Here is a 27887-nt window from a genome sequence, read left to right as displayed (position 1 = left end):
ATTCTTTTCGATTATTTGATCGATCGATCAGATTATGATTAATTTAAACGTAGCACGCAAATCGAGACGAATAGTTAATTCTGTTTTACGCAGTGAAAGATGAAAGGAAGGTTTCTGGAGCAATATCTTTATTTTCCTGCGAATACAGTTTCGTTACGTGTATGTATATATTTATATATATATATATATATGTATATTTGGCTTAACAATACGTTCATAAATACGTGAATATAACATTTACATGCGTTTCCCATCTTTTGCTTTTTAGTCTGTTCAAATATACATAAATTGCGCTATTCGATGCTCGACGAGCGACGATATAAATCGTCTGATTGATCAAATAAAAGATGCGTCTGATATTAATAAAAAAAGAGAAACGTTAGAACAGAGTATAATGAGACTAGCGAGTCAATCGTTCAATTGCATTTATTCATTGATCACGTTCAAAGTATCCTCTCTTTCCTTTTCTTTTCTTCTTTCTTATCTTTTTTTTTTTTTTTTTTAATATACCTCGTTCAAATTGCACATTAATTATAATTAGGATTAATTTCACTCGATATCTCGAGTTTTAACAACTATGCTTTCGCCATTTTCAGAGATCACCGAAAAGAAATAAATAAAACAAAAGCGTTCAACAAAGAAACCTTTCGCCATCGTTAAAAATTCGTCGAAGAAGAGATTCTAAAATTAATATCCAGTTTATCGTAGATTCGATTTTACCAGGTAATTTCCATAAATATAGATACCAATATATTTAAATATTTAAATATTGCAAATTAACTTATCAATTATACGGATCGATCGAATGATACGACGCGTACAATATCACTGGAAAATTACATGTCTCCGTGTAATTCGTCTTTTTCCATCGACAGCATTACTACAATTACGTATAATTACATATTACGATCTCTAATTCGCTCGAAGACGAACGTCTTTCAGAACGTTCTTTTATCGCAAGTAGTACACGTACCATCGCTATACGCTAGAAACTATATGTACAAATCCTACTGACGATTACTTAGGGCTTACGAGATTATGCTACTTATATTAAAAGAGAAATTCTTTCTTTACGAAATATGTACTTATCGTTATAGACGTTCTATCTTATTCCGAAATTTTTGCCTTGCTTCCAACACTTATGACACTTCTGCGATCACTTTGTCTATTTTCGTTTTATTTAGAAAAAACAAACAAAAGGAAAAGAATCAACCCTCCTGCGGAGTCATAAAAAATGAACTAAAATTTGTATACGTAGATCCTTCTCTTCCCTTTTTCTTCCTTTTTGCTTCTTTCAGATACCTGTCGGTATGGTACATGGAAATATAAAACAATAACAAGTTCTGATACGTTATAGCGATACAATAAACGATAACGAACGTAAAAGCAACAATAAAGCGTTACAAATGATAAATGAAAAATATACAAATGTCGATTGTTCGTAGAATCCTCCAAGGAAATAATACATCAAATATTCTCTCTCATTCGATCCTTATACAAGACCTACTCGTCTTTTTTTTTTTCTTTTTTCAGTAGATTTTGTATAAAATGAACATTTACGAACAATTATACACGAAATATCAATATTACTGTGATATCATATGCACACGCATATTTATATTAAATATATATTATATATATATATATATTAGGCAATATAATATTAATAGTCAAAACACGATTCATCCTTTGTTATTCTTGACAAATCTTTTCACATGTTTGTAATCATTTTATCGAACCAGAAAGGTATACATAAATAAAAAGAAATCAGAAGATGAAACTGCGGATGAAATAAAGTATCGAGAATGCGATAATACTATGGAAACTATCGTCGAATAAATTTGAATTGAACGGTCGAATTTTCTTACATGACTATATCTACTTTACTTTCTAATGAACATTTCTAATGTTTCAGTGTGTGTTATACGTTGCGTGTATATCTGCGTTTATACGTATAATTATTATTATCACGCGTATCATTACGTATAATTACTGTACAACAGCGTCGTCTTCTTTTTACACGATCCACGTACATGAAAAATTGATACGCGCTAACCGTAAGCTCGTGCGTGTGAGCTTATATTCTCTGTAAAAATATATATATATATATATATGTATATATGTATATATTATGTACGTGGATATTTGTCAATATTCGCTTAAAACATACAATAAAATGTCTCCGCGTAAGGAAAACGTATGGACGGCAGAAGTGGCGCGTTTCGATCGCATATACACGAGAGATAAATACAAAATTAGAAGAGTGGAATAACGCGTGAGAGAAATTGGATTTTGTCTCAGAGAGATACAAATGAAATTACGATAAATTATGTTAATCGTATTACAACGACGATGTGTTAATTTGTACGTACACAACTGGCCGAAAGCTTGGAATCTTTGCACGATCTCGTTGAACGTATGCGTTCAACGATATATCAACTTGCTTTAGAAAATTCTTTAGTCGAGGTTCTCAAGAGGTTTGATCAATGTTCTTAGTCAATCTATTTAATTCGAATCACTTCGAATTAATAACAGTGTCAACAAGAGGTTTGATGTAATAGGGCTTGAACTAACTGGATTGAAATTTCTGGCCAGTAGTGTATACATGCAGGGTACTAAAAAATGTAGCAGTCGAGCAAGCAGCATACATTTGATCAAAAGTTATCGAAAGAAATAAAAATATCTGAATAAAAAGGAGCACAAAATTATTCGCTTGATGGTCAGAAAATAGTTTTAGCTACGAATGTTACTCTGATGGAGTAACAGACTTAACTAGGTCAATGTTTAAAACATCTAAAGCGAGCTGTTACGACTGTTCGCTTATTACAAAATCAAATAAAATAAGCTAGTACAACTAGTATTACATAATTGTAGACAAACATATGATGTCACTCGGCAATAGTAAATAAAAGGATGTCGTTGTAGTTTTACAAGCATAGTGTGCCAATAAATCTCTGCTATTATGTTAGAAGATAAAACTTATTAAAATAGTAGTTTAAAAAATAGTACAACTTTGAAACTTTGTATTCCTGCAGCTATTTGCTTATTAAGATGTTTTGCTTGTTTCGATGCGTTTAAGATTTGACTGCAACGTCTCTTAACATCCTGCATGTCAATAGATAATTATTTCTTCCTCTTGTTTTAAGATGTTTAAAAGTAAAGTAACTAATTATAGGATAGCACTTGGAATCTCATGAATGCAAAGATATAACTTGAATTTAATTACAGATACGTAACGATGATAGTAGTCTTATTAGGTATTATAATTAGCAACAATAATAGTGATATCAATAATAATGATTCGATGTGAATAGTGGCGATCTACTCGCATGAAACGAATAAGGATTGCTTAGAGAGTAGGTGCAAATAAAGTGTATGCAACTAATTCTACCATACGAAATGGACAATTATCATACAAATACCTTTTTTAGGAACTTGAAATTCTATGATAACGCGCCTCGTGAATGTTTATCGTATCCAAATGAAATTTAAGATCGTGCAACATCAAGATCTTAAGAAGAAAGTTAATAAAGAATGACCGATATTGCTTTTTCCACTTTTAATAAATAGACATTTTTGATAAATTATTCACGTTTAGTTGAAGGTCTTCCTAATTTCTGTCCCATTGAAAAGTCCATTTTACTTTTTAAAGAATATATTGTTGGCTATTTTTCTACGTGATACGTTTTGTCTTTAGATAGTGAATGTGTAGATCGACGATGAATGAAAATATATAGGCTGTACATAGAATATAATCGATAAATTAAACCAAAGATATGATTTGACTGGAACATCGATCGTTAGATTTTTTCTCTTAATGTAGTGCGAATATTCCTTCGATAATAATAATAGTAGTAACAATAATAATAATAATAATAATAGTAATAATATTGATAATATTCTGTACATGAGTATAAATAACGTAAAAATGATTGGAACGATAAGTTACGATCCTTGATTGTAGTTGATGGGTGTGATTTTGAAATCATTCTGATTTAAAAAGAGATAATAGGTATATATGTATCGATACAAGTTGAAAAATTTCATCTTTAACGTTAAATTTAATTCATTTTGTACAATATTTTACACTTAATAACGTTATTTTCGCTACAGCTTTTCATGTTTTCTACAACAAGAAAAATAATAAAATCTTTGAATTACCACCCATCAACTAATGAATTCTTTATACCCTCAATGTCTTTAACGCAAAGGAGCACGTATAATTTCCTAACCGATGAAATGGAAATTCTAAGTCCTACTACATTACATCTAGTTTGAGTTTGTAAGATCTATCCGTTCCTATTGATCATCATAGTCTTCATCCTACATAGTATATCGTAATAACATATAAAATACAGTTACAGAATCATTTGACGATATGTATATTATAGATATATTACCAAACACATTGTATATAATTTCATAGTTGGAGAAAATGGAGACGGAATATGTCACGAAGGCACAAGAAGGTCCTGACTGCATATATGTTCAACGGATAGAATATTTTTCCGTTAAGAAAGCAATCATTCGTCGCAATCTCGATAAAAGTGCAACGTGTACTCCGAGTAATCGACACCGTGTTTATTCTTGCAGATATTCTGTAACAGAGAAATCGAAAGAAGAGAGAAATTATAATATTTATGAACATTTTGAGAGAAAACAGATTTAATTTGAAATGACAGAATTAATTACTTCTTGCGGCTGTACAGTAGGTACACGAAACCTCAACGTTCTCCTGAGATAATGAGCAACATCGAGGGGAAAGGATTGATCTCCCCGTTGGTTGTTACTTTCAATGTCAATCTTCAGCTGAGCCTGTTGTTGCATCGTGTATTTCCGGCCACAAATTAGAGACTCATCGACGCCAGGACTTGTTGGCGAGGAGCACTGTTGCACTACTTGGCCGTACCAAGGCATTCCACTGAAGCATGAGCGAAGAATCAGATTATAATTAAACATGCGGAATATTCCAATGTGAAACATATTCAGAATCATACTTTTATTTATTCTGTTACTTACTGTACCGCATTTAGATATATTTTATTTCACTTACAATTTTTTTTATTTTATTAGTATCTTAATAGTCTAAAAAAGTTATGAACTTACATAAAATGTAACGTGAGTTGAACGTCTGGCATATATTTGGACAAAGGAATGATGCAAGATATATTATTCGGCGTATCCTGCGAGGACGCGGAACAATACTTTTGATCGAGCGAAGTATTAAAGCTTTCTGCCACTATCCACAACTGTGGCTTTGGTTCTGGTGGTAACGATCCAGCAGCGTTGCTGGCAACTTCCGCCCAATCTCCACTACCGGTTTCTCTTCTTGTTCTTTTATGCAGATATTTGTAATTGTTCTGTAACAAATAGAATAATTTCTTACGCTATCCAAAATGATCTTTAACATAAAAAATTAACTGGTGTTTCTCTTACTTCTTTTACAAGTGTCTGCGTGCTTGGATCAGACGGGCTGATACCATTTTGGAAACTTTTGCTTATTTTACGCTTCTCCTCGTACACGTTCAATGGCTGTTCTATGTGATCTGCTAAAAAATAAAATAGGAATTTCTTGTTTGCGCACATCAACGGGAAACTATTTCTTATTGCGTCGTATTAGTATATCCGGGAAAACAATTTTAGAGACAAAGTAACATGAGACTTACAGATTGATTTCTTCTCCGGAGGATGATCAGGTTGAGGATCCTCGAACTGATGAATCTTGGCTGTACAACAGAATATCTAAAGCACAATATATATGCATTTAAAATACAAGCATTAAAAGGAATAAGACAAAATAAAAGATTCGATTCGAGATGTTACCTGACAGGGATTTTCAAACTCGCTAAAGTGTCTAGGACAATTCGACGGTCTACCTAGTGGAATTGGACCTTTGTTCAAAGACGAGTCCACTTCCGATCCTTGATCGTTCTCATCCACGTTACTGGGAATAGCACCGGCGCCATGTCTACCCAACCAGTTTCCAGGAAATTCGCTAAAATAATTTAACACGACACATTGAAATATCTCAAACTTCAAGGGAATAAAGGATATTATAAATTGCTTACATCGATAATTTTTAATAATTATTAGTAAATAATAAAGCAAGGAATAATTAAAATTACTAATAATTACAAACCTATTTTTCTCAAGTTTTGGTTGCGGCCCAGAATGACTAATAGGATACCAAGTAATTTCTTGAGAGTAAAGCTGTTGTTTCGTATGAGGCGCCTGCGTGGAGAACGCGTTGGTTTTCACAGACAAACTACTGTCCAAGCCTCTACTATGGGATCCGTGCTTGGTATACGAAGACGACAATGTACTATCTAACAACGAATTGTACCGAGGATCGTAATTAGGCGTACTCGACGCTGTCGACGGATGTACCGGTCTTATAGCCAACATTCCATTGCTAGCTACCGCGGTCCACTCGAGGCTGCTACGTTTCTGATATTCTAAGAAGTATAACGTCGCCATTGCTACTAAGCTGAAATTGAAATACACTCGATCAAACACTCAAGTCATTTGTTTAATACAAGAGCATATACAAGTTGTATGTAAGAAATTTTAATTACCAAAACGCCATAATAAGGATAAGTATAACAATGATAATCTGGATAAACTTATTACTGCACAGAAGTTCGTCCTCCCGCTCGCTCTTCTTTCCTTTACCTTGTACGGTAGTTTTACTATTGATAGAGGATGAGTATTTGTTACTTGATATACTAGAGATTGTACTAATCGAACTTTTCAGACTGTCGCCCCTCTTCAGCTTCGCCAGCCGCTTGTTTATTCGCTCCAGTTGGTCTATGCGAGTTTCCAAGCTATCCGTTACCTGACAAATTTCACAAAATCTCAGCACGCTGTCTGACGACGAGTTCAAATAAAAATCACAAAAATAAGGATACTAGAGGAATTAAAAAAGATATAGGAATAATAAGTAGAGGATAAAGATAGAAGGAAAAGAAGTTGAAGGATGAAAAGTTTGGATGAGCATCTTACTTTACACAGTTCTTTTACAGCACCAACATTCTCCATGAATATCCTCTCCTTGTTCACCATTAGAAAGTTTTCGATTCTCTGGCCATTTGGAAGGACAATGTCCCCAGCTGGCAGCACAGCTTCCGGCAATATCTGCTGCACTTCCTGCGCTATGACACCCGTGTCTTCTTGTTGCTTGATACCCAAACCAGAATGCTGTGCAAATTCTGGCGCGTATCTATAACGAACTACTCTCAACTGTTGCACGTTTCGCAATTGTTCACGCGTGTCCACTTCCTGTACGTTTTGTTTCGCCCGTGCATCACTGGGTTGAACAATATGGCCAGTCACCTGTGAACATTATTCATTAGCAATGGCTCCATTGTTAAGTCGTCATATCTGTGCTACAGCATTGTAACTAAATGACAGTACTTTCATATTGCCATGGACAACCAAAGCTTCGTCAGGCCTATCCGTGTTAATTCCAACTCGGCCGGCATGGTAAACGCTATCCGGTGCTGCTCCTCTTTGCCAACCACCTTCAGCGCCAACGCCACTGCCTTCCGACTCGAATTGGCCGGGATTACTTGCCTGCATCGTTTCATTTCGTGACAAATTTTATCTTAAAAAATATTTCTGCCTAACAGCTTTTTATAAAACTTTGTCTATCTATCGGCTATTTTCAGAAAACATCGTCTTTAATCCTGACAAATTCTTTTCCTTTTCTTCGATATATCTTTACAAATAGGAGAAGGACGATACGACCGAAGTGTGGTGAATTTAACACAGTTGTTACTCTTCGCTAAAGAAATAAAAATATTCTACAATTTCTTCGGTAAGATTTATAGCTCGTAACAGGATAAAAGCGCGTCTGTTTGTTTCTACGACAAGTTAAGTGGCAGATTGAATCCGGATGATATCGTAATTAAAGATATAATTACCCTGACGATTATTCTTTCGGACGCATGAGCTACCACCTGATAGCTGGCTTGGTCAGCGGTGTGTGCGTGCAGGCCAACAACTAAATGGAAATATCTTTGATCCGGATTCGGTTTCCCTTTCTTTCGCATATTGTTGCTGGTCGTCTCGCTGAAGTGAAGACGGCCAACGGTTACTTTTGTAACACGCTCGCCGCCTAGTTCCACCCTGAAAGCAGCTCTATTTTAGTGTAACGTAACCATTTTAATAGTTTCCGTGAGAAAGCGGCTAGAATTTCGCACCAAAGATTCCGAAACGTTTTTGCTTCATGATTTTCACATCGCGTGTGATATTAAAATGTGAAACAAAAAAAGAATAATGCACACTGTTCGATCGATTCATGTGGAATCGTTGTAAATTTGTCTGTGTACTTACGTCACTGGATGGAACGGTTTCTTGCTCCTGTCGCTTTGACTTTGCTCCACTCTGATAGTCTGCGTCGGAGACTCAACTTTGACGCCGTAAAAGTGTAGCTGAAAACTGCTTATCTTCTTCAAACCTTCACCGGTTCGAACGAATATAGCTTCACCTTGGAGCTGAGCGTGGCAAGTAATCTGAAGATATTTCATGTAATTACATTCGCTGATTTCATTGTCTCAAATAATATATAAGAAAAGTATTGTTAACCCAAAGTGTGATTAATGTAACGCGAGTGGTATAGATTGCGGATTTTTATGCAAATTCACACGTTTGAGAATATCGTTGGAAGAGTAGGACTTGGGTACATTATTTACCTATCGAATATTATAAAAAGCGCTATACTTTGAATATTTCGTGTATCTTTTGATACTATGATATCGTATAAACGACATATTGTTAATCTAAGTGGTATTCAACGATTATTTTGTTAAATTCTTTTGGAACTCTCATACCTGAAAGTGATTTTTCTTCTGGCACACAAACGCGTCGTCGGAATTGCTGAAATTGAATCCTTTGTCCGCGTCTACTCGGTAATGAGGAACTGGAAGTTCCTTCAGATTATGATCGCATAGAACGTGCCAGGAAGTTTGCTGAAAGGGATGAAATCGGATGCACTGATAGCTGGCATCTATATAGCTATTGTCTGCCACTTCGTCGCCATCGAGAACTGCACTGCTGCTACTGCAACTGTGCTCCACGGTACCCAGTTCAGGTTCCTGGAGAGATAAAAATGTATCAGATCGGTCGATGATACTTTTTCAATCATCTTTCAAATATTTACGAGCGTAAAATACATTTTCACTTGTATTCTCTGTCTATCTACTTATACTCCAAGATGTAGAATTCTAATACGTTGAATCCGGAAATAAAGACCACAGGAAGGAAATATAATTCAGTTCACACGTTTAATTAAATACGAACAATCAAGTACTACAATTTTTCTGTTACGTTGATAAAGATCGAAGAATAAACGATAAATCCATGAAATTACAAGGTGTTGCGTGTAAGAAATGATGGATGATGTTTCAGAAGTGGGAAAAATTATTCTTCGAAACTGGAGATTAAATAAAAACACGATTTTAGCAACATAGTACGCGGATTGATAGAAAGTAACATCGCTCTCTTACAACAAACAAAAGATATACTTTATTATATTCTTTTCCTGTAGTCGTCGAATCACAGTTTCTTAGGTATCTAATTACTTTAGTATAATCATGACAGTAAAAAAATTTTACTCGTTGCACCTGCTTCACATGGACAAGACCATCCTGGCTCAATTTTCTCTTCTTGGGTGCCGATTGTAACGACGAGTACAACGTGTTCATGTTACCAGGGCTGTGCTCGTGTGGTAGAGGTACTAAAGTCTGACCTATCGGCTGTTGCGATTGGATATTCGGCGTTCCTGGACCGAGGTGAGACGTCAGTACTGTATGAGTTAGCAGCATCGAATCCGTGGAGGATGTTAAAGTCCTCGGGGAGGACGGTAGTAAATTTGGTGCATAATTTGCCTGATTGCCTTGGTGATGAAGAAGCATCTCCTGAAGAGCTACCTTTTGATCTGCAATTGCGCACGATTTTTGACAATTTTTCACAAAATATTCTAAATATCGTCGTAAATATTAACTAAGTGTCGCGGCACGCGAGTCAGGACAATTCAAATCCTGTTGTTGTTTTATTCAGTTCATCGAACAGTGTCGAAGAGCATCAACGTGTGAACAAGTATCGAAGTGATCTACAGAGTTTTTCCGCGTATTTATCGGGTATTTATTTCGCAATTTATATTTGTACCAGCGACTCACAATTCCTCTGTAATTTATTTATTTATTTGGAAATATATTTAACGGATCGCGACAGCGATAATTCGCTTTCGTTATTTCGCTCAACCAAATGACGACTAATCCTCCACATAAGTAATCCTCCACATAATATATTCCGAGCATCATTGTTACGAGACGTTCAACCTTTTAGCCTACGATATCGTGTGAGAAACGTGTTTGTTACGTCGATGTTATTGATTTATCATTTACTTCAAGAGAGTACCTTCTTTCTTGTCGATCAATTGGTAGTAATTATTTATCAAACATCTTGCAAAATAAAATTAGCCACCGACCATGTTGTCGCTTATGGCACGCGCTATTGGAACTTAAAACATAAGCCAAGTGGTTGATACATAAAGAGGGAAAGTTGGAATATTTTTATGAACTTGTAGTTAGATGTAGGAATATCTATCGATCAAACATCGAACACAGCGTCGTTGAATATTTAACAGAATATTTTGTGAACTTACGCGGTGAATGTACATGTTGTGTGTCGTTGTGACCTGGCGGAGAATACGGTGGTTCGCTGCCACTGTCCGGTGGGCTTTCTGGCAAAGCATGTCTACAACAAAACAGCCAGCTAAAGCGTTTCAAACTACTAAATAATTCTCAGATTCGGAGTAATTTCATCCTACCAATCGTGAGCATGAATCAATGTTAGAACGTCAGTACGAATGATTTATTTATCGCAAAATTTCTAATTTCCTTAATAGCCTCTTCTCTATGTTACCGTTACAAAGTGACATAACAGTTTCCAATTACTATCGCGTTAAGTTGCCTGTAGTTTTAAATAAAATTAAAAAAGAAAAGAACCAGCGTAAATATTCATTAAAAAAAAGGAAAAAAAAAGAGAGCAACGATTCTACCTGCATGGCGACCGTTAGATTATTTACACGCACAGAAAAATGACTCTCAGAGAGTATCAATTTATAAGGATTTAAACCGTGAATGGTTTCGAATTGCTTAATCCACGAGGTTGACATTCTAGCCCTCGCCTTAGGCGAACTCGACTTACGGGTGAACGTACGATTGCGGATCCTTGTAAGCGGCGCCATTTGGTACAGTGGTGGTACCGGATGTGCACGTACTCGAGGCCGGATGACTTTGAGTAATCGGCGATGGTAATCGAGACGGTGGTTGTTGAGCGGTTGCCGCCTCCACACGACCACCGTGTGTCGTCGTTCCACCCCCGTTCTCATTATGCGCCAATGTATCAGCGAAATATCTACCATGAAATAATTAGTCGTGCAATTGCAGCGTAAAAATATGGTACACAATGGGATGAGAATTTGATCGTACGACTGAAAATTGCGAGACATTTCGTGCTAATAAAATGAGATATCATAAGCTACGATTTTTATGAGGTATCAGAATACCGGAATAGTCGCTTGTTTCGTACAGAAGTTCACAAATTTAGAAGCGTAGAAATTTTTTTTTAATTTTATATTGCTGTGGATTTACAGAGGTCCTATGATGGAAGGATCGCAGGAATTTATCGGACATTTACATCTTCCAACGTATCGTCTAAGGAAATGAATTATGCGTTATAGGTCATTATCCAATCATACTCTTGTCTTATTAATTATAGGTTTATTTCAAGTAAATTGTTTTCCTATGTTAAGGCTCGATATACGAAGCGGATACTCTGCTCGAAAAGAATGGTTGGAACTTAACGAATCGATCGATATCGACGGCTGCAATAATTATCATCGATAAACGAATGATAATAACAAATTACTCGATGTTTCAATGTATTCTTATCGATATTAGCGTTTGTCTGCTGTCGAGAGAAAACTGGATTTTCGGATTTTCCGTTCGAGATTTTTCTACGAATTCCGTTTCCCTGACACGATCTAAACAAGGATTTACATTGAATAATAGATACGATTATGTTGCTCCTCGTAATTATGCAATTATCTTGTCGCGATTTCAGATCCACGAATCCTTGAAACTTGTACCAATTACCATTGAATATTTTCTTCTTGGCTCAAGAACAATTACGTTCTCCTTTTTTATGCATTCCTTACTAACAGTTTATTGGAAAGAATTTTATCTCCCGTTCGTGGCGATCAGTAAACAGTATCGTGACGTTGATATTATAATATCGTTTACCAAAGCTAAATCTAACGTCTTTTCTTAATTCGTTCGATCCTTAATTCCTCGCTCTTCAGATTCTCAATTTAATCCAAATTTTACGTCTGCGATAGAAGCTCACAAAAATTGTACTCGATAGCCTGTTACCAAGCGTCTTACACAAATCCTTCAACTTCTTCAACTTTCTACAGAATCATGCACGCAACGTAGGACCTACGTTGGACGATTTCTAGCTGTTTTAACTCTATTGACCCTTGACACGACAGGGATCGCTCTTAAACAGTTGACAGTCGATTAATTTTCTCAAACAAAATTCCTTTTCGACCAGTCACTCGATTCGCAATTTGCTGTCTCTCTAAATTTCCAAAGCGACAGATGTTCGAAATTTCCTCCGGAATCATCTACGTAAACAATTGCCAGCTGTTTCGATCGACTCTCGACGCAACAGAGATCACGCTTCAAGTTTCATTTTCCCAAACAACCATTATTTTCCAACACTCGAAACTTTCGAAATTTCCCCCCCCCAAAATATACGAAACACCGAACGAAAGCTACGATGGAGCATTTTTCCAGCTATCGTAGTCCCAACCGACCTTACCTCGATTGCCAAATGGATCTTGATTTTGCCAAACGAAATTTATTTCGAGACAACCGCACCATCGAAAGTCGCACAGAATCGCATATGAAACACGGAATGGAAGCTATAATAGACAATTTCCAGCGGTTTTAATCCCATTGACCCGCGGCGCAACAGGGATCAAGGGTGAAGAGCTTCCATTCGGTTGATCCGTGAATGAAATCTGTTTCTGAGATCAGCGCGGGGCCTTTAATGGGACGAGTGCGTTAGGTTGGATTACCAGGCCTAACACGGCAAGCACTGATTCCATCAATTCCGTCCAGCCTGTCTCTGTCATTATATCATTACACCTCTGCGGTCGCTACCACGCGATATCTGTCTGCTTTTTCTACACGCGTGCACGCTCCTATACATACACGATTATTGTGTTCGACGACTGTACTCGACGACTGTTCGTACGTTCGTGTCTCTCATACGCGTGCACCATCCTTTTTCTTCTGCACGCGTTTTATGCAGACGTGTACACTGTCGGCCATAAGTTTTCCATTATCTGTTTTTATCGAATGTTTTCAGATGCACCGGATGAAAGTGTCAATTTGCGTGTGGCGTTTGTAAGCTGTGAATACGGCGAGCAGGGGAACGTTGATAAATACGTAAATCGTGAGCAATTTACAGATGAGTATTCGGTGATCGAGTATTTTCGAGTTACCAAGTATATTGTTGTACGTATGCAATAATTTCGAGAAGTAACTTGCTGTAGATCCTTTTACATTTTTCTAGTAATTATCTTACAACTTCCACGTTATTTTATAATTTTCTTGGTATTCGAGCGTAAAGTGTGTACGTATAGTTACGGTATTAGATGGTCCGAAAAGCTTCTTATAAAGTTTTATAAGGAAATAATGGATGCACGACATTTTTCGTTTTATATTATTTTATCGAAATTGTTGTTCTATCAAAATAAAGATCGCAACGTTGGACAGATTAGGTTTCATGATTGTATAATGATGCATCGTCGTAAAAGACGTGTCTGTAATAGAAAGACACTTTTCGGGCAATCTAATATTTTCTACGAATTATTGGATTTGTTTTACGTAATAATTTGCAAACGCAAATAGTAGGAGACTTCTTATTGCAGTGACTGACGGAAGCGCTCGTACACTTTTCATGGATATATTACGTGTGTGTAATGACACCCAACTGTCATGATCATGTTGGAAAAATTTTAACGCTTCTGGAAATATATACAGAAGTTACAAGTATGTACTTTGCGGAGACAGCAAAACCACTTAAACGTGTAATCATCCACAATGTTAATAAGTGTCGGTACTTTTGTAACATTTTTCATATGTTTAAAGTAACTATCCATACCGTGTATCTAATTTTTTACTAAATATAACTTTACAACGAACATCCTGCCGCTGTTATATAAATATCCTGCGATATGATAATGTCAGTCGCGTCAGATTACAGTGTTAATAAAATTTCAAAACGTTTAATACAACAGGTGCGATATAAATAATAAAAGCTTGCCGTGACAAAGGTACGAATACTTTTGCGAGCCACTTTCTTCATGAAAAATTTTATTTTGCACGAACACTTACGTATGTTGTCAGTGATTTCAATATTTTAGAAAATGTATATCTAGTTGCAGTATATTGTAGAAGTTGTAAATATTTGAAAAATTGACAAACAAATGTACAAACAAATTTTCGTTCTTATCGAAGAATTCATGAAAGTCGATGCAAAGAGATTGATAAATAGAACACACTGACGAATCATGGCAATGGAGATTCTGTTTGCTCAACGTTGTTACACACGAACACGTGTCTCTGTGATGTAGGCGTTAACGATGGCTTCCAGTTCAAGTCAAACGTCGTTGTCGTTAAAACAAAAGAAAAAAAAAAAGAGAGAAAGACAACTTAAAATCACGCGTTGTCTGATCAAAGTGCGACATTTTCATCGTGTAACAAACGTGGAAAGGAATCTTAGCTAAGCAGAAAACTCAGCTTCTGTTAATTGCAACATCGAAACAATTAACGCGTCGCGTCGGCGTGAAAAGCTTGTTTATCGATTCGTTAAAAACGAATTCGATTCGCAATCTTTTAGCTGTTTATCGTTTCAGTCAGCGTGCGCTTCCAAATTTTTGAAAAATCTGCTACAAAACACGAGATATCCTTCGAACTAGTTAATCAAATGATTAACTTCTAACCGAAAATTAAGCAATTTCTTAAATAGGAAATTTGTATTGCTCTGGATGAACATAAGATAGAAAATAATTGTAAAAAATAATTAGAAGATATAAAAAATTATATCAGAGATAAATACGTAGAAGGATAAATATCACTTACGTGGCGGGTTGTTCGCTGTCGCTGTTGATGAAATCTTCCAACTGCGAGAAGTCCAGGGCCTCATTGTCTATGCCTCCGACGAAATCGCCCCGACCTGTGTAAAACAAGAAGAATCCATGTTTCATTCTGCTACCTCACGATTGTTATCTGGCAAAGATCTTATGAGATCGTGATAACGCGAATTCCGTCTAAATATACGTTTTCTCGTGGTGTCTTACCGTATACGATGTGAAAACACAGCACAATAATAGAACGACCAAGTCAATTGGTTTTAGTAGAAAAATTGTCTACGACGTATTAGCCGGTCGTTTAATACAACCGAAAACGATAGTGAAACGTTCGTTTGTTATTATGAAGTATTAAAAAACGAATAACCGTTCCTGCAAGGTCCAAAGTATTTCGAATGCGCGATAAGTAAGAGAAGACGAAAATTAGAGAAGAATTTTCTACAAAATTTCTAATTGCTCTTCTTCTTCTAATACTTATACAGATAAAGATCCCCAAATCCTGGAAATTGTGAAATTTTGCAGACACGTACAGGTATTACGCAATCTCTTTTCGCCGCACGAATTTATTTTAAAGGCTTGAAATCGACACGTGAATATCCAATTGCTTTGGATCTTGCGTTATAACTCGCTATAACGTTGATAAATCGTTTCTCCAAATGAGAGTCCTAATTAACGTGAGTAAATTTTGTCCGAAACATTTTTTCCTATCTCTTGGGATTCCCGAGTTGTGACGCGATATCGTAAAACAGTCGAATTTTCAGGTGTCGATTTCTCCCTTTCACGGTGAATTTAAACATAAAAAAAAGAAAAAAGAAGTAATGCAATATCCTGTGCATATTGCCAAAGTTTCATAATTTTTTGAACCGATGGTTTCTTCGATAGAAAATTAGATCTTCGAATATAATCGCGAATAAAGGCGAGAAACGACACGTATCCTGGTTTACGTATCCGAGTTGTTTCTTGCAGCGAGCTGCGTTTAGGAACAAGGATGCAGGTAATTCAGGTATTCCGTGAGAGAGACATCCGCGTGGGAGTAACGAGGCGTTACAGGTGAGAACAAGTAACGTAGAGGCACGAACATATTTCACCTCGAGGTCTTCTTAAAGGTCTCTCGGCCGAACACACGTTAAGGGATTGGTTTCGAAATCATTGGACAATGCAGTCGCTAATTCTGTGTCTCTGTGGAATTCCGTAGTTTACTGCGTTTTACCGTCAACTTATGTCTTCCTATGTCTTCGCTTTTCTGGCGGATTTGTTACGCGAATCCCTAGAGAAGCTAAACCAATCAACTCCAACGTCGAACAACGATAAGTCGCGAAGTGAACTTCGAAACAACTAATGCTCGTAACGTAGTCGCTAATCTTTACTTTTCAATGATTAACTGCTGTAATTTTATTCTGAACGATTCGCATAGCATCGAGTGTTTAACGATAGCTAGATATAACAGAGTTTAGAAATGCAAAAATACAGCATGCAAATAATACGCAAACATATACAGGCTGTTTGGTAACTGGTGGTACAAGCGGAAAGGGGGTGATTCTAGGCGAAAAAAGAAGTCGAAAAGCGAAAAAAGAAGTCGATTGAAAATTTAAAAATTTAAAAATTTAAAAATTTGAAAATTTAAAAATTTAAAAATTTAAAAATTTGAAAATTTAAAAATTTAAAAATTTAAAAATTTGAAAATTTAAAAATTTAAAAATTTAAAAATTTGAAAATTTAAAAATTTAAAAATTTAAAAATTTGAAAATTTAAAAATTTAAAAATTTAAAAATTTGAAAATTTAAAAATTTAAAAATTTAAAAATTTGAAAATTTAAAAATTTAAAAATTTTAAAAATCCGTGAGATCCGTTATAACGAGACGTGATAAAGTGCACGCGTTCCAAGCGAAAATTCAAAGTCGATTTTCTCGAAAACAAAGCCTCGAACGAAAAATTTTTATTCCATATTTTCGACTTCTTTTTTCACGTAGAATCACCCCCTTTCCGCTTGTACCACCAGTTACCAACCACCCTGTATATAAAATATCCGACGTGAAGTATCTATTAATTATAATTTCTAATAAATAAAGCAGATTTCTATTAAAATTCTATTTCTCTATAAAAAAAATAGCCTGTACAAAAAGACGTAAGTTTTCGTTTTAAAATCCACGATTTAGTGAGGATAGCAAGTAACGTTAAATTTAGAGACGCAGGAATGCACAGTACGCGTATAACATGCAAAACTGTATGAAATATGCGATATAAGTTGCTCGATACGATTTCTAAGTGAAGTAAATTTCTACTGAACTTTTCTTACTCTGTAACAATTCGAATTTCCATTAAAATTCGCAGTCTAGCGATAAGTAACGATACGCGATGTCAGGAATCTTAGGAAACAGCTTATGGATTCTAATGATCGCGGTGCAAGAGAAAGTGCGAGTTCATCGAGTGGGAGAGAATTTCACGGCCAATTAGAGGTGGAAGGCTATGCGGCCGAAGGATCAAAGTGTCAACGTACACGAACATGTACATCGCGGTAGAATCGCACCGGAATTTCTTCGATCGTGTAAATTCCTTCCCCGTAAAATCCTCCATGGTGAACACCACAGCGTTGCTTTCTGATTTACGAGGTTCCACTCGGACGAGAAAAGTCCGATCGACGATCGATATCGCAGAGAAATCTCGATTTGTAGTTTCACCGTTGAACTACGAAACTTGTACAATAGTTTCGCAAACAAACGTATTTTATTGCCAAGAACGAGTAATTGATAATTTTTTTTTCTTTTTGGTCCAAGATTTAACAGAATCTGAAGTTTCAACATTCACGTAAAAAAGAAGATTGAGTTTCAGACAAATATTGTGCCATCGTTTTCATAGATCCGACGAGGAAGTTTGTGCGTTTTGAGTGATTCATAGGTTGATGGTTAAAAGGAAATAATTTTTACTTGGGGGTTTTATCCAATTTTGCTACACGGAATGCGGTCGAATAACGCGTACAATGTGCGAGACGATCAGTTTTCGAGAAAACTGACTTTGGAAGTTTGTCTGATATACGTGAATTTCGCTAGTTACCAATTAGCCGCGAGTAAACGATCAGAAGCGGATTATTCTACGTGCGAAAACGAGTAAAACGCGGGCAATAAAATTTCTTCGTTTAAAGTTCGTCCACGCGTATGATCTTCCAAATTTTCTCTGAAACAGTGAGTTTTATGGGACAATTTTATTCCACGTTTTCCATTTATCTTCTATTCTATTATTTCTATTTTCTCCTATTTAGCCTGGAATTAACCACGTTCAAGAATATTTGATAAATGTTGAAATTCGATTTTCGCGAAAGCTACGTCTCCGACGAACAAATTTTGTTGCGCGTTTTCTCCTTGTTTTTTCATAAGGAATCGCCTGATCACCGTTTGCACGTGTTATTCGCATATCGGGTAATGTATAAAATATTATGCCGAAACTTGCAGAAAAATGTGTTTAGATAAAAATATCTTATCGAACAGCATAATTTATGCTTGCCGTAATAAGAATCCGTAATTAAGTAGCTTAATTTCAATTCGATGAAATTCGTATAACGTCGAACAATTGTTTTGTAAAATTGTTTCTGGTTCTGAATCTGCCGAAGACTAAAATTAATAATAATGTCAGCCTACTGGGAGGCTGGTAATTACAGAGGAGAATCAGGCCATGTTTCTCGACTGCAAGCGCCTGTGTACGAAGAATACAATGTGATCACGCAGCTTGGCCACACTTAAGCGCTTAAGACTCCATGTCAAGTGTCATAACTCGTGGCTTCCGGTCGGCCATTCATGCTAGGGAGCAAGTGTAAGGGCGCCTTTAAGACTTCGGTTCGAAAATACGCATCGTACGAGCCAACTCGACCCATCAATGAACGTCATCACGTTCGTAACAACGACCGGCCGACAAACATGTTACTCGTTCGTCGAACTGCTCGCTGCACGTCGCTGCCAGCGAGAAATATTGTCAGGCCCTCGATTAAGATTCAGGCGAAAAGAAAAAAGTTCTTGAAAAGTCTGGTGTTTCAAATCGCAGATTTAAAAGTCCTGGAACCTTCGACTTTTCAAAATTTCGAACCTTTGAACTGCCAAATCTTCCCACCTTCGACTCTTCGAGCTCTCAAATCTCCCAATTTTCAAACTCGTAAGGTTTTCGACGTTCAAGCTTGCGAATTTTTCGATTTACAAACTCGCGAGGCAATTAATTTTCAGATCTTCGAGTGCTAGAATCTGCAATTTCGGGTTTCGTTAGCTGCCTTTAACCCGGTTGTACTGGCTGGCGGAGATACGTCGCTTCGAACGCGAAGAAACTCGCAAGGAAAAGGCGAAACGAGACGAGCAAACTCTAAACTCTGGTGCAACGAAGTAATCGATGGAATAATTCTTCTTCTTTGTTCGTTTCCTCGCAGAGATTCGAGGAATCGCATCGGCGCGCTAGTGCAGCTGTATGTCTCACGACGCCTATAAAAATGCAAAGACGGAACAAGGACACGCGTTAAGGCGGACATTAAAACGAGTTTACGTTTTCATGCGAACCTGTTTACGGGCAGCCGCATAACAGTTTCTGGCTACCTCTTCCTCGAAACGTTTCGAAAGCACTGCATCCAGAGACGGTGGTGGAATTCGATTGAAGAGAAACCTGTCGTAATCGATCGAGAATCCGCGACAACGTGTTCTAAACTGCCTTATTTGCATATTTCCTATGCAGATAATAAATTATCGTCGTACATGACGAAACTATTCCGCGTGTCTGATTATCCTTTTAAATAACTCCGCGGTGTTTCTACGTTACGATATAAATAAAGAGAAAGAAGAAGAAAAGAATACGAGGGAATTGGAGCGGAACGGGAGGAAATTAGAAGCTGCTCAAATAGACTGACGTTTTGTAATATGGAAATTCGCGTACGTTCCAGTTTCTCTTCGTCCTGTCTTTATCTTCTTTTTTCTTATTTGGTTGGCTCTTTAGGAAAATCCCAGGTGACCGTCGTCGAAGGTGAAAGAACGCACTGGGACGGAAACGCGTGAGAAAAATCGTAATTGGCTCTTCTACTATAAAAAGAACGCTGTCTAAAAGTACATCGATCGCTTTGCATAATCGCGTTACACATTTTCGGGAATTTAGTCCCGATATAGCGGGGCGAACGAAATGGGAATTTTAAGCGGGCAACTGTTCTTCGACGATCGCCAAGCTTCCGAATTATCGATAATTATTGGACTCTGGATTTTTGCGCGTTGGTGAAAAATTTTGAAGGTTGAACGGTGCATGGAATGCATAAAACGCGCAAATATATACGAAATATCGTAAAGTTTAGTATATTTGTTACGATTAAGCTGCGGATGTTCATGGAAATTTATACTTCTAAGAGCACAAGCCGAAGAATGGAACGTGTGTAGTTTATTTCATCTACCGAGTATCGTAACAAATATTACGCTTTCCATGTTTTGCATATTTTTGTATACGCATTCTGTGCACGTTTACGATGTTAAGTTTCCCGCAAACCGATCAACGTTAATATCAACGCAATACAGTTATGATATTTAGTATGCAAATCAAACGTCTAGATTCCAACTTTTTAAATTATTTATTTATTTATTCGCTTGTGGAAAAATCTCCCATTACAGATCAGAGTTACTATATCTTAGAAATTCTGTTCCCCGTAGCAAAAATAACGCTATCGCGTAATTACAAAAAAAAAACAGCGACATAAGTTTAACAGTTATAGTCTACAACGGGTGGGACGAAAGTTTCGAAGAATTTGACAGATGCAGAAAAAAGTGCACGGTGTTACGTACTTCGTTTATACACGTTCTATCGAACGAATCGGAGCAAAGCGAGCTAGTTGCGAAGCAGTTTCATGAAAAAAGTGGAGAGGGACGAAAAGATCTGGAAAGAGTCATCGAAATTATATCGAGAGAGACTTTTTATTTACAGAAAAATCCGCACTCTGATAATTAATCTGTGTCGTAATAATATAAATTAAACGATACTCTACGTATATCGCACATAATTGCGACTGTACGCGTTTCAAGTAAAAATTCTGTATTCCATAAAAATTCATGCAATATAATTCCGCTTACTCGGCAATGATAATTCCATTTATCGTCGTTCTAAGGAAGAGAACGAATCGAAAATTTCCACGCAAGAAGCGTTCACCATTTTGAAACGGTCAGCCAAGTAATCGCTGGGGGAGTAATATAGGCTGAAGCCAATATAATATACGCGACAGAAATCCGAGGGTTGAATTATACCGGTGGTTGGGTCGTTGCCAACCAATCCCTCCTCGAAGTATCGACCAAACACCGCCCCTGGGCTGCAGCAAGATGGACTTAAATCTGAATATTATTACGACAACCGGCCGTGTATATGTATAGGTAAACAAGTGTGATTTTTGCCGCACAATCGACAACGATAGAACAATGGAAATATTACATTTTTTTCAATTATCTTTGAAACGCGAGAATCTAAAACGCGGTGATTCTACGTAAGTCGATTGTCGATCCGCGGATCTGTAAATGCGAATTGACATTTTTCTGGATGCGAGGATATAGAGCTTGACCTAGATTTTATCTATCAAAAAGATTATAACGAGTATTCTACTTTACATATTTTATACGTTCTCGCACTGTGTTATAGCCATTCTTCATAACTTGGCTGTCTTTTTTCCACTTTGACTGCTTGACTGTCGGTCTTGTTCAGTTTCTCGACGTTAAGCGAATCCACCTGAGAAAATATATTCTCATTTTTACGAAGTAAGTCACACTGAACTACGTAATTACCGTTCTATGTTCAATTTTGCGTTTTCGATACGTAAAAACCTCACGGTCTATCGACTGCCCTCTTTTCTTTCTCTTTTTTTTTTCTTCTTTTACACCAAGGTATACCGAAAAGTAGATTAAACTGTCAATGATCTACCTTTTCGTCTCTTCTTAACGTCCCATTAATTTATTTTCGAGAGAGTAGAAGATAGAAAAAAAGCGTAGGAAAAAGCGTAGAAACGAACAGGTTATATTTAGAATGGGCAGGAAGACGAAGAAAAAGGAAAAAAGCGTTTGTGAAATTGCGAGGAGAATATTTTTCGATTCAACTAGAGGCAGAAGCGAAGAAAAGGTAGGAGAAGACGGGATGCGAAAGTGAGAAACGAAGACGGACGTTCGCGTTTGTCCGCGGGACAATTTCATTGTCCGCGCAAAATCGTCGTGCCAGGATGAATAACTTTCTAAGATAAGAAAAAAAGATTGTCTTTTTTCCACGGTGAGCGCCAATGGCGGCGTGTACACCATCGGGCAAGTTCGGAGTTTCACCGAGTTTCTGCCTTTTGCGTAATAATTACATTGTTATTAGGAACAAAGCAAGAGGAAGTCGTTAGGCGACTCGAAACAGCGGTGATTATACATTAAATCGGCCAGCTTAAAAGGTAAAAATCGCTGTATTATTAAAGATCGTTCCTCGGACCTTAGCAACATTTTCCTTTCGCCACTTTTCCAGAATCGAGTGAAAAATATTATTAGGACGATCGCGAATCGAATTTGAATTTCCTACGCCTCTTTAATTCACCAAGCTTCGTACGCGATCGATCTGAATCGGAAATTGTGGAAATTTATTCTCAAAAAATTGTTCCATTTCGTCTCTGTTAGCTGACCGATATTTTTACAAAACATAAAGAAAAATTTGCTTAGTCGACAGTGGAGAATCGATTTGAATTTTTCTGTCGTTTTAATTCATCGAATTCTTTGATTAATAATTCTTCAATCAATGAATCGAAGATTATTCTCGAAGAATTTTCAACGTTGTCCCTTTCGAGCTTCGTATATTTCGGATAACAGAAAGAACAATTCCATGTGAAGTAATGGAAAGCGGAATCGTAGTTTCGGAAGCAAACGGAAGTTCTTATCGTTCTGACCATCGCAACTCCACGAAATCATCCGAATTGAAGCTCGTTCCAAACAATGTAATTAACGTGGATTCCATTAACAGTGTTACGTGTTTACGTAAGTTCGTGCGCGAACAAGCTCGAATTCACGTTTCGATGGACCAACGGGCAACCTTGACTGAACGATTTCGAATCCCATCTTTTCCAATCGAACATCGATCTTGTCGGAACGTTCACGGCTACCGTTTTCTAGGTCAAGGGTGTATCCTTCCAGCACGTGTTTAACATTTAATGGGCAAAAATTCAGAGCGCTACAAACGGGATGTTTCATCCGATAGACGCGCGCCGATAAAATATCTTTAAGACGCGTCAAAGGATGAAAACTAACTGATTTGTTACATTTGTTCGTTTAAGCAGCATAGAAGGAATTGAAAAATGAATTTTCAAATAAACTTGCGAACTCTGACAAATTTTTTCATTACGTTCATTTAAAGAATTTCACGAATATTTCAAGAAAACCTGTTCGACGATAAGTTGAGCATTCGAGCCTGATCGTAATTTCGAAAATTGTAAACACTCGGTCAGAGGTATTTAATGACAGTTAAAGAACTTAATTAAGCAAGCTTACTTTATATTCTCGATAGGTGCAATGTATCTAAAACGCGACGTCGTTATACCTCTTATCTATGCACTTGCGTCAGTGCTGGTAGCAATCATTGCTCGGTGATCACGAAACGAGAACTAATCGCGCGCAGAAAATTCTTGCGCCGGATAAAAGCGGTAAAATTTAAGCGTGTTCACGAACGAGACGTAATCGACACGTGGCGGTGTGTATACGTGAGATTTGATATTACCGAAGGCGACACGTGTTCCATACCGACGACGTAATCATTTGCACGTGTAGCTTTCGTGTAGTGAACAGGATTTGCCACGAAAATTTATTATTCTCGCTTCCAGCAATATCGATTAATTGTGTTTCAAACTGTGCTGTTGCACGATAAGAAAAAGCAGATGCTCGTCCCTCAGAAACACACTGAAATGTTGCGTAACGATCAAGAGGCAGTATGTGAAAATAATCGTTGTAGGAGGTGTACGTTTCTAAGTGAAATCAACAGAAGACAACTTATTATATTAATCCGGCTGCAATCATCGAATTTTTATACCTCGTTCGTCCTCTCGTTTTAACCAGCAAAGACGGTTTATAACGTTACATGATCTTTGACGTGAAATTGAAATCAGAAAACGCGCGTGTCGACAAGAATTTTGTTTCGATATTTTTCGACGTTGACAACAGTATAAATTGAATCGAAAATGATTAAAGGAACGTTGAATAATACCGCGATGGTTGCTTGTATGTCAAGAATTAACGAGATTCTTTGTCGTGTTTCTAGAGAAGTTCGATGACTACGAATATTCGGAATACAAGTTAAAAGGTAGGGATAATGAGCAATTAAGGAAATATATAAATAGATAATGGTGTTATTGACCGTCGTAATGTTAAGCAACGTTATATAGAAAGATAGTTTCTTCCTTGAAACTACTCCTTCTCTTCTTGCTTGATAGATTTCTCGTAACTTTGCATTCAGGAGACTTTAGCAAACACGAATGTGAGAATAAGAACGAAAGTATGGTTCGTTCGAGCATTTTATTTTTATTCGGTGTGACGCAAAACAGGAAGTTTCATATGTAAATGCTTCTGTTGGTCAATAACCTGCAGGGTTCAAGAATAGAAAAGACACGATTTTAATTGCGACTCTCCGGGCATAAAAATGGACAGACTCTCGTCCGGTTCGATCGATCGAGCCCGAAACGATGCAAAACGATTCGTGCACCGACACCGTCGACTTTCTCCGACAGTGCAAATAGAAATGCGCTGTAAACCGTTCGAGCCGTGTCGCCTCTATGAAAATTAGCTCACTTTCGTTCGGCATCGTAAAAAGTTCGTCCGCTGTCTACGAAACTGATAATCATACTAATTACCTGCAACAAAAATGCACGGCAATGATCCGAATAAAATATAACTTACAGAGTACTAAAATGTTCTCTCAGACGGAACGTTTTTTTTTTCTTTTCTAATATTCGAGATATCGTCTAATAAAATACTTCCCCCGGCTCTTTTTATTTTACATAAAAAATTTCCTAGAAGTATTTAACAAAAGAACAAACTAAGGACTTTCTAATAGTTTTTAGATGTGCAACGAAAGAACCTGACTGGAACGTTGTCGTTGTTTTCGCGAAAAGAATATCCAAACTTCTAACAGTGACTCTTCGATTTTCTTCAGCGGAATATTTCCTATAATTTGTAATCTCTTCGAACGAAAGAACTGCGAATATTTTGAATTCCTTCGATTAAAATATTCTAGAAATTGCAATGGTAGAATTACGAGATCTACTGCGTTTGTCGAGTTATCGAAATTACAGCGATCACCTGTCGCTGGAACTAATTTTCCACGGAATCGCTTCTCAACCAACTGACCCGTGAGACTCGGCCTGTGATACTCGTAGCCGCTTGCAGAACCGGAAGAACGCTTAAACGGAGGAAGTTAATCGAGCCGAATCGACGATTTCACCCCCTTAATCGTCGGGGCAGCTGCCGAACTCACTGTGTTACCGCTTAAACGATCGGGCTACGCAAGCTTCGACGCAACTTTTTTCACGGCAATTACAGGGTCACGGAGGGATGAACCGGCCACCGACAGGTGTTGAACCCCACGAGGGCACGCAATCCCAGCGATTTTCACCGGATAAACGCGGCACACGTTTAGTTCGATGCTCGATAATAGGTGTCGAAAGAACGTCACGTGGCTATTAACTGGGGTTCACGAGGGCTAATTTACCGAGACATCGATGCATCCTAAGCTTCGTCGCTCGATCAATGTACCGAGTAAACATCGTATAACTGTAATTCCCGAAAATTCTATAATTTCGTGTGGCGGAATCTCTGTACCGAGGACTCTTATCGAGTAGCTGTTTAATTGGAGAAAGAACATGACGTGACGACTAGAAAGGTCCATGGGAGACAATTCAGGATGACGTCGATGGATCCTCGGCTTGGTCACTCGACTAATGTACAGAAACATCGAATAAACGTTGTACAGCTGTGAGTTGGCGAAAATTGCACGATTTTGTGCAATAGACAATCTCTGTACCGAGGACTCTTATCGAGTAGCTGTTTAATTGGAGAAAGAACATGATGTGGCAATTAGAGAGGTTTATAAATGGTAATTCAGGATGGCGTCGATGAAACCTAAGTGCAACCAGTGTATAAAGATATCGGATGAACGTGATGTAGTTGTAAAGCAAAAATTATGCAACTTTGTATAATGCAATATCTGTTGCGAACAATTTCGTCGAACAATTATTTAATTAGAAAGAGAATGTCGAGTGACATTTTTGGACGAAGGTGGCAAGGAGTAATTCACCGGAGTATGCAGTTGGCTATGAAATAAACATCGCGTAACTGTGAACTTGCGAAACTTGTTAAAATAATCTTACATAATGGAATCTCTGTGTCGATGCTTTTTGTCGAATAACCGTTGAATTCAACTCGTTAAACTCGTATGTCTATTCATAGATGTATAATGATAGAGTTTTATAGTAACGGTACGCGAGATGTTACTTTATTTTCCTTCCTCTGAATGATCTCTTCTTTCGCTTCGTTATAAATGGGAAGGTTGTTGAAACTAAATCGAAGTGTTAATTTAGGCTCTTAGAACGGCGAAAGAGATTTAGAAGGAATTACGATGATTCGTTAGCAAGATAACGTTCCTTTCATCCCGCGATGAAACGGCACTTTTATAAGTTAATGTATAGTTTCTCTTTTAGGTAGATTCTTTTATTTCCTTGTTTTATGGGCGCAATGTTATCGAGCGTAATATGAAACGAAAAGCAAATTAATTTCAGTTGCCCGAATTGTACGTGCAATTTCTCTCAATTTCAATTTTTTTTTTCTTTTTTTTTAAATAACTTGGAAATCACTCGAGTCGAAATAAGAAATGTAAATTAACGACTTCATGGTACAAATCGTTCGATTCGATAGAAAAATATTGCTCTTCCGCTATTACCGGTGTTATTGGTTAGAAAACGACTATTGCATGTTACAATTCATTTTCAGTGACTTCGAGCGATATTACTTCCCGGAAGTTTCCGGCGAACGAAGATAGCCAAAGCGCACGGATCTATGGATCGCCATTACGATAACAATAAAAAGCGTTTCATTAATAATCGGAGAAAGTCGCAGTCGCACGTTTCTCCATTGTTTCGCTACGGTATAGTTGATCCCTCTAGAACCGACTTTGACTAATGAAAAACACGAACACAATTACAATTACGCCATTTTACATGCATCTAATGATAAACTTACGACATAAATAATTACTTCGATTCCCTAATTACCTTTCTTTTTAACCCGTATGTATCATTGTTACATTCAATTCACGCTTTTATGATCCCTTTTATTTACGATTTCTAATCAGATTCACGAGAGCAAACCATTGTCTAGCACGAGCTGCATTCGAAGATTTTAATATCAGATTGGCATAAAAGTTCGTTTGCTTCCTTGAACGACTGTTTATTACAAATGAAATCGTATTGTATGCATTTTTAACCCGTTAATTGGAAAAGATGAATTAACTCGATATCCAAGATTTATTCAAACGATTTCAAAGTCGATAGCGATATCTTTTATTTGCTCGATAGTTGCTGCCAGCTTTTAAACTGTATCGTTCCACAAAATACCCTGCACTTTTATTTCAACCACGTTTCTTACGTTTGTTAATTAATAATAGTTGGTTA

At 37.1% G+C, this 27887-nt stretch overlaps 1 protein-coding gene across 7 annotated transcripts in view; it reads right to left on the bottom strand.

Annotated features, from left to right (window-relative positions):
• Positions 1-408: 408 nt before the first annotated feature.
• Positions 409-27887, bottom strand: part of LOC100740819 (myelin regulatory factor-like protein) — a 68087-nt gene continuing 40608 nt past the window's right edge. For 2 of the 7 annotated variants that reach the window (XM_024365264.2, XM_033318971.1), the window contains exons 2-18: positions 15219-15312; positions 11212-11421; positions 10667-10758; positions 9615-9937; positions 8832-9095; positions 8335-8513; positions 7923-8139; positions 7414-7572; positions 7003-7332; positions 6576-6835; positions 6140-6487; positions 5824-5995; positions 5667-5742; positions 5437-5549; positions 5107-5360; positions 4693-4921; positions 409-4598 (exon numbers count right to left, since the gene is read on the bottom strand). In XM_024365264.2, the coding sequence (XP_024221032.1) occupies positions 4524-4598; positions 4693-4921; positions 5107-5360; positions 5437-5549; positions 5667-5742; positions 5824-5995; positions 6140-6487; positions 6576-6835; positions 7003-7332; positions 7414-7572; positions 7923-8139; positions 8335-8513; positions 8832-9095; positions 9615-9937; positions 10667-10758; positions 11212-11421; positions 15219-15312 (3395 nt within the window). In that variant the 3' untranslated portion in view covers positions 409-4523. The remainder of the gene's footprint in view (positions 4599-4692; positions 4922-5106; positions 5361-5436; positions 5550-5666; positions 5743-5823; positions 5996-6139; positions 6488-6575; positions 6836-7002; positions 7333-7413; positions 7573-7922; positions 8140-8334; positions 8514-8831; positions 9096-9614; positions 9938-10666; positions 10759-11211; positions 11422-15218; positions 15313-27887) is intronic. The other 5 variants (XR_002946022.2, XM_024365265.2, XM_012381535.3 and 2 more) reach the window with 5 other exon arrangements.

This window comes from Bombus impatiens, unplaced genomic scaffold, assembly GCF_000188095.3.
Source record: "Bombus impatiens unplaced genomic scaffold, BIMP_2.2 scf_0133, whole genome shotgun sequence".
Lineage (NCBI taxonomy): Eukaryota > Metazoa > Arthropoda > Insecta > Hymenoptera > Apidae > Bombus > Bombus impatiens.
Note: the sequence above shows the minus strand (reverse complement) of the source record. Positions and strands in the feature narration are given on the sequence as shown.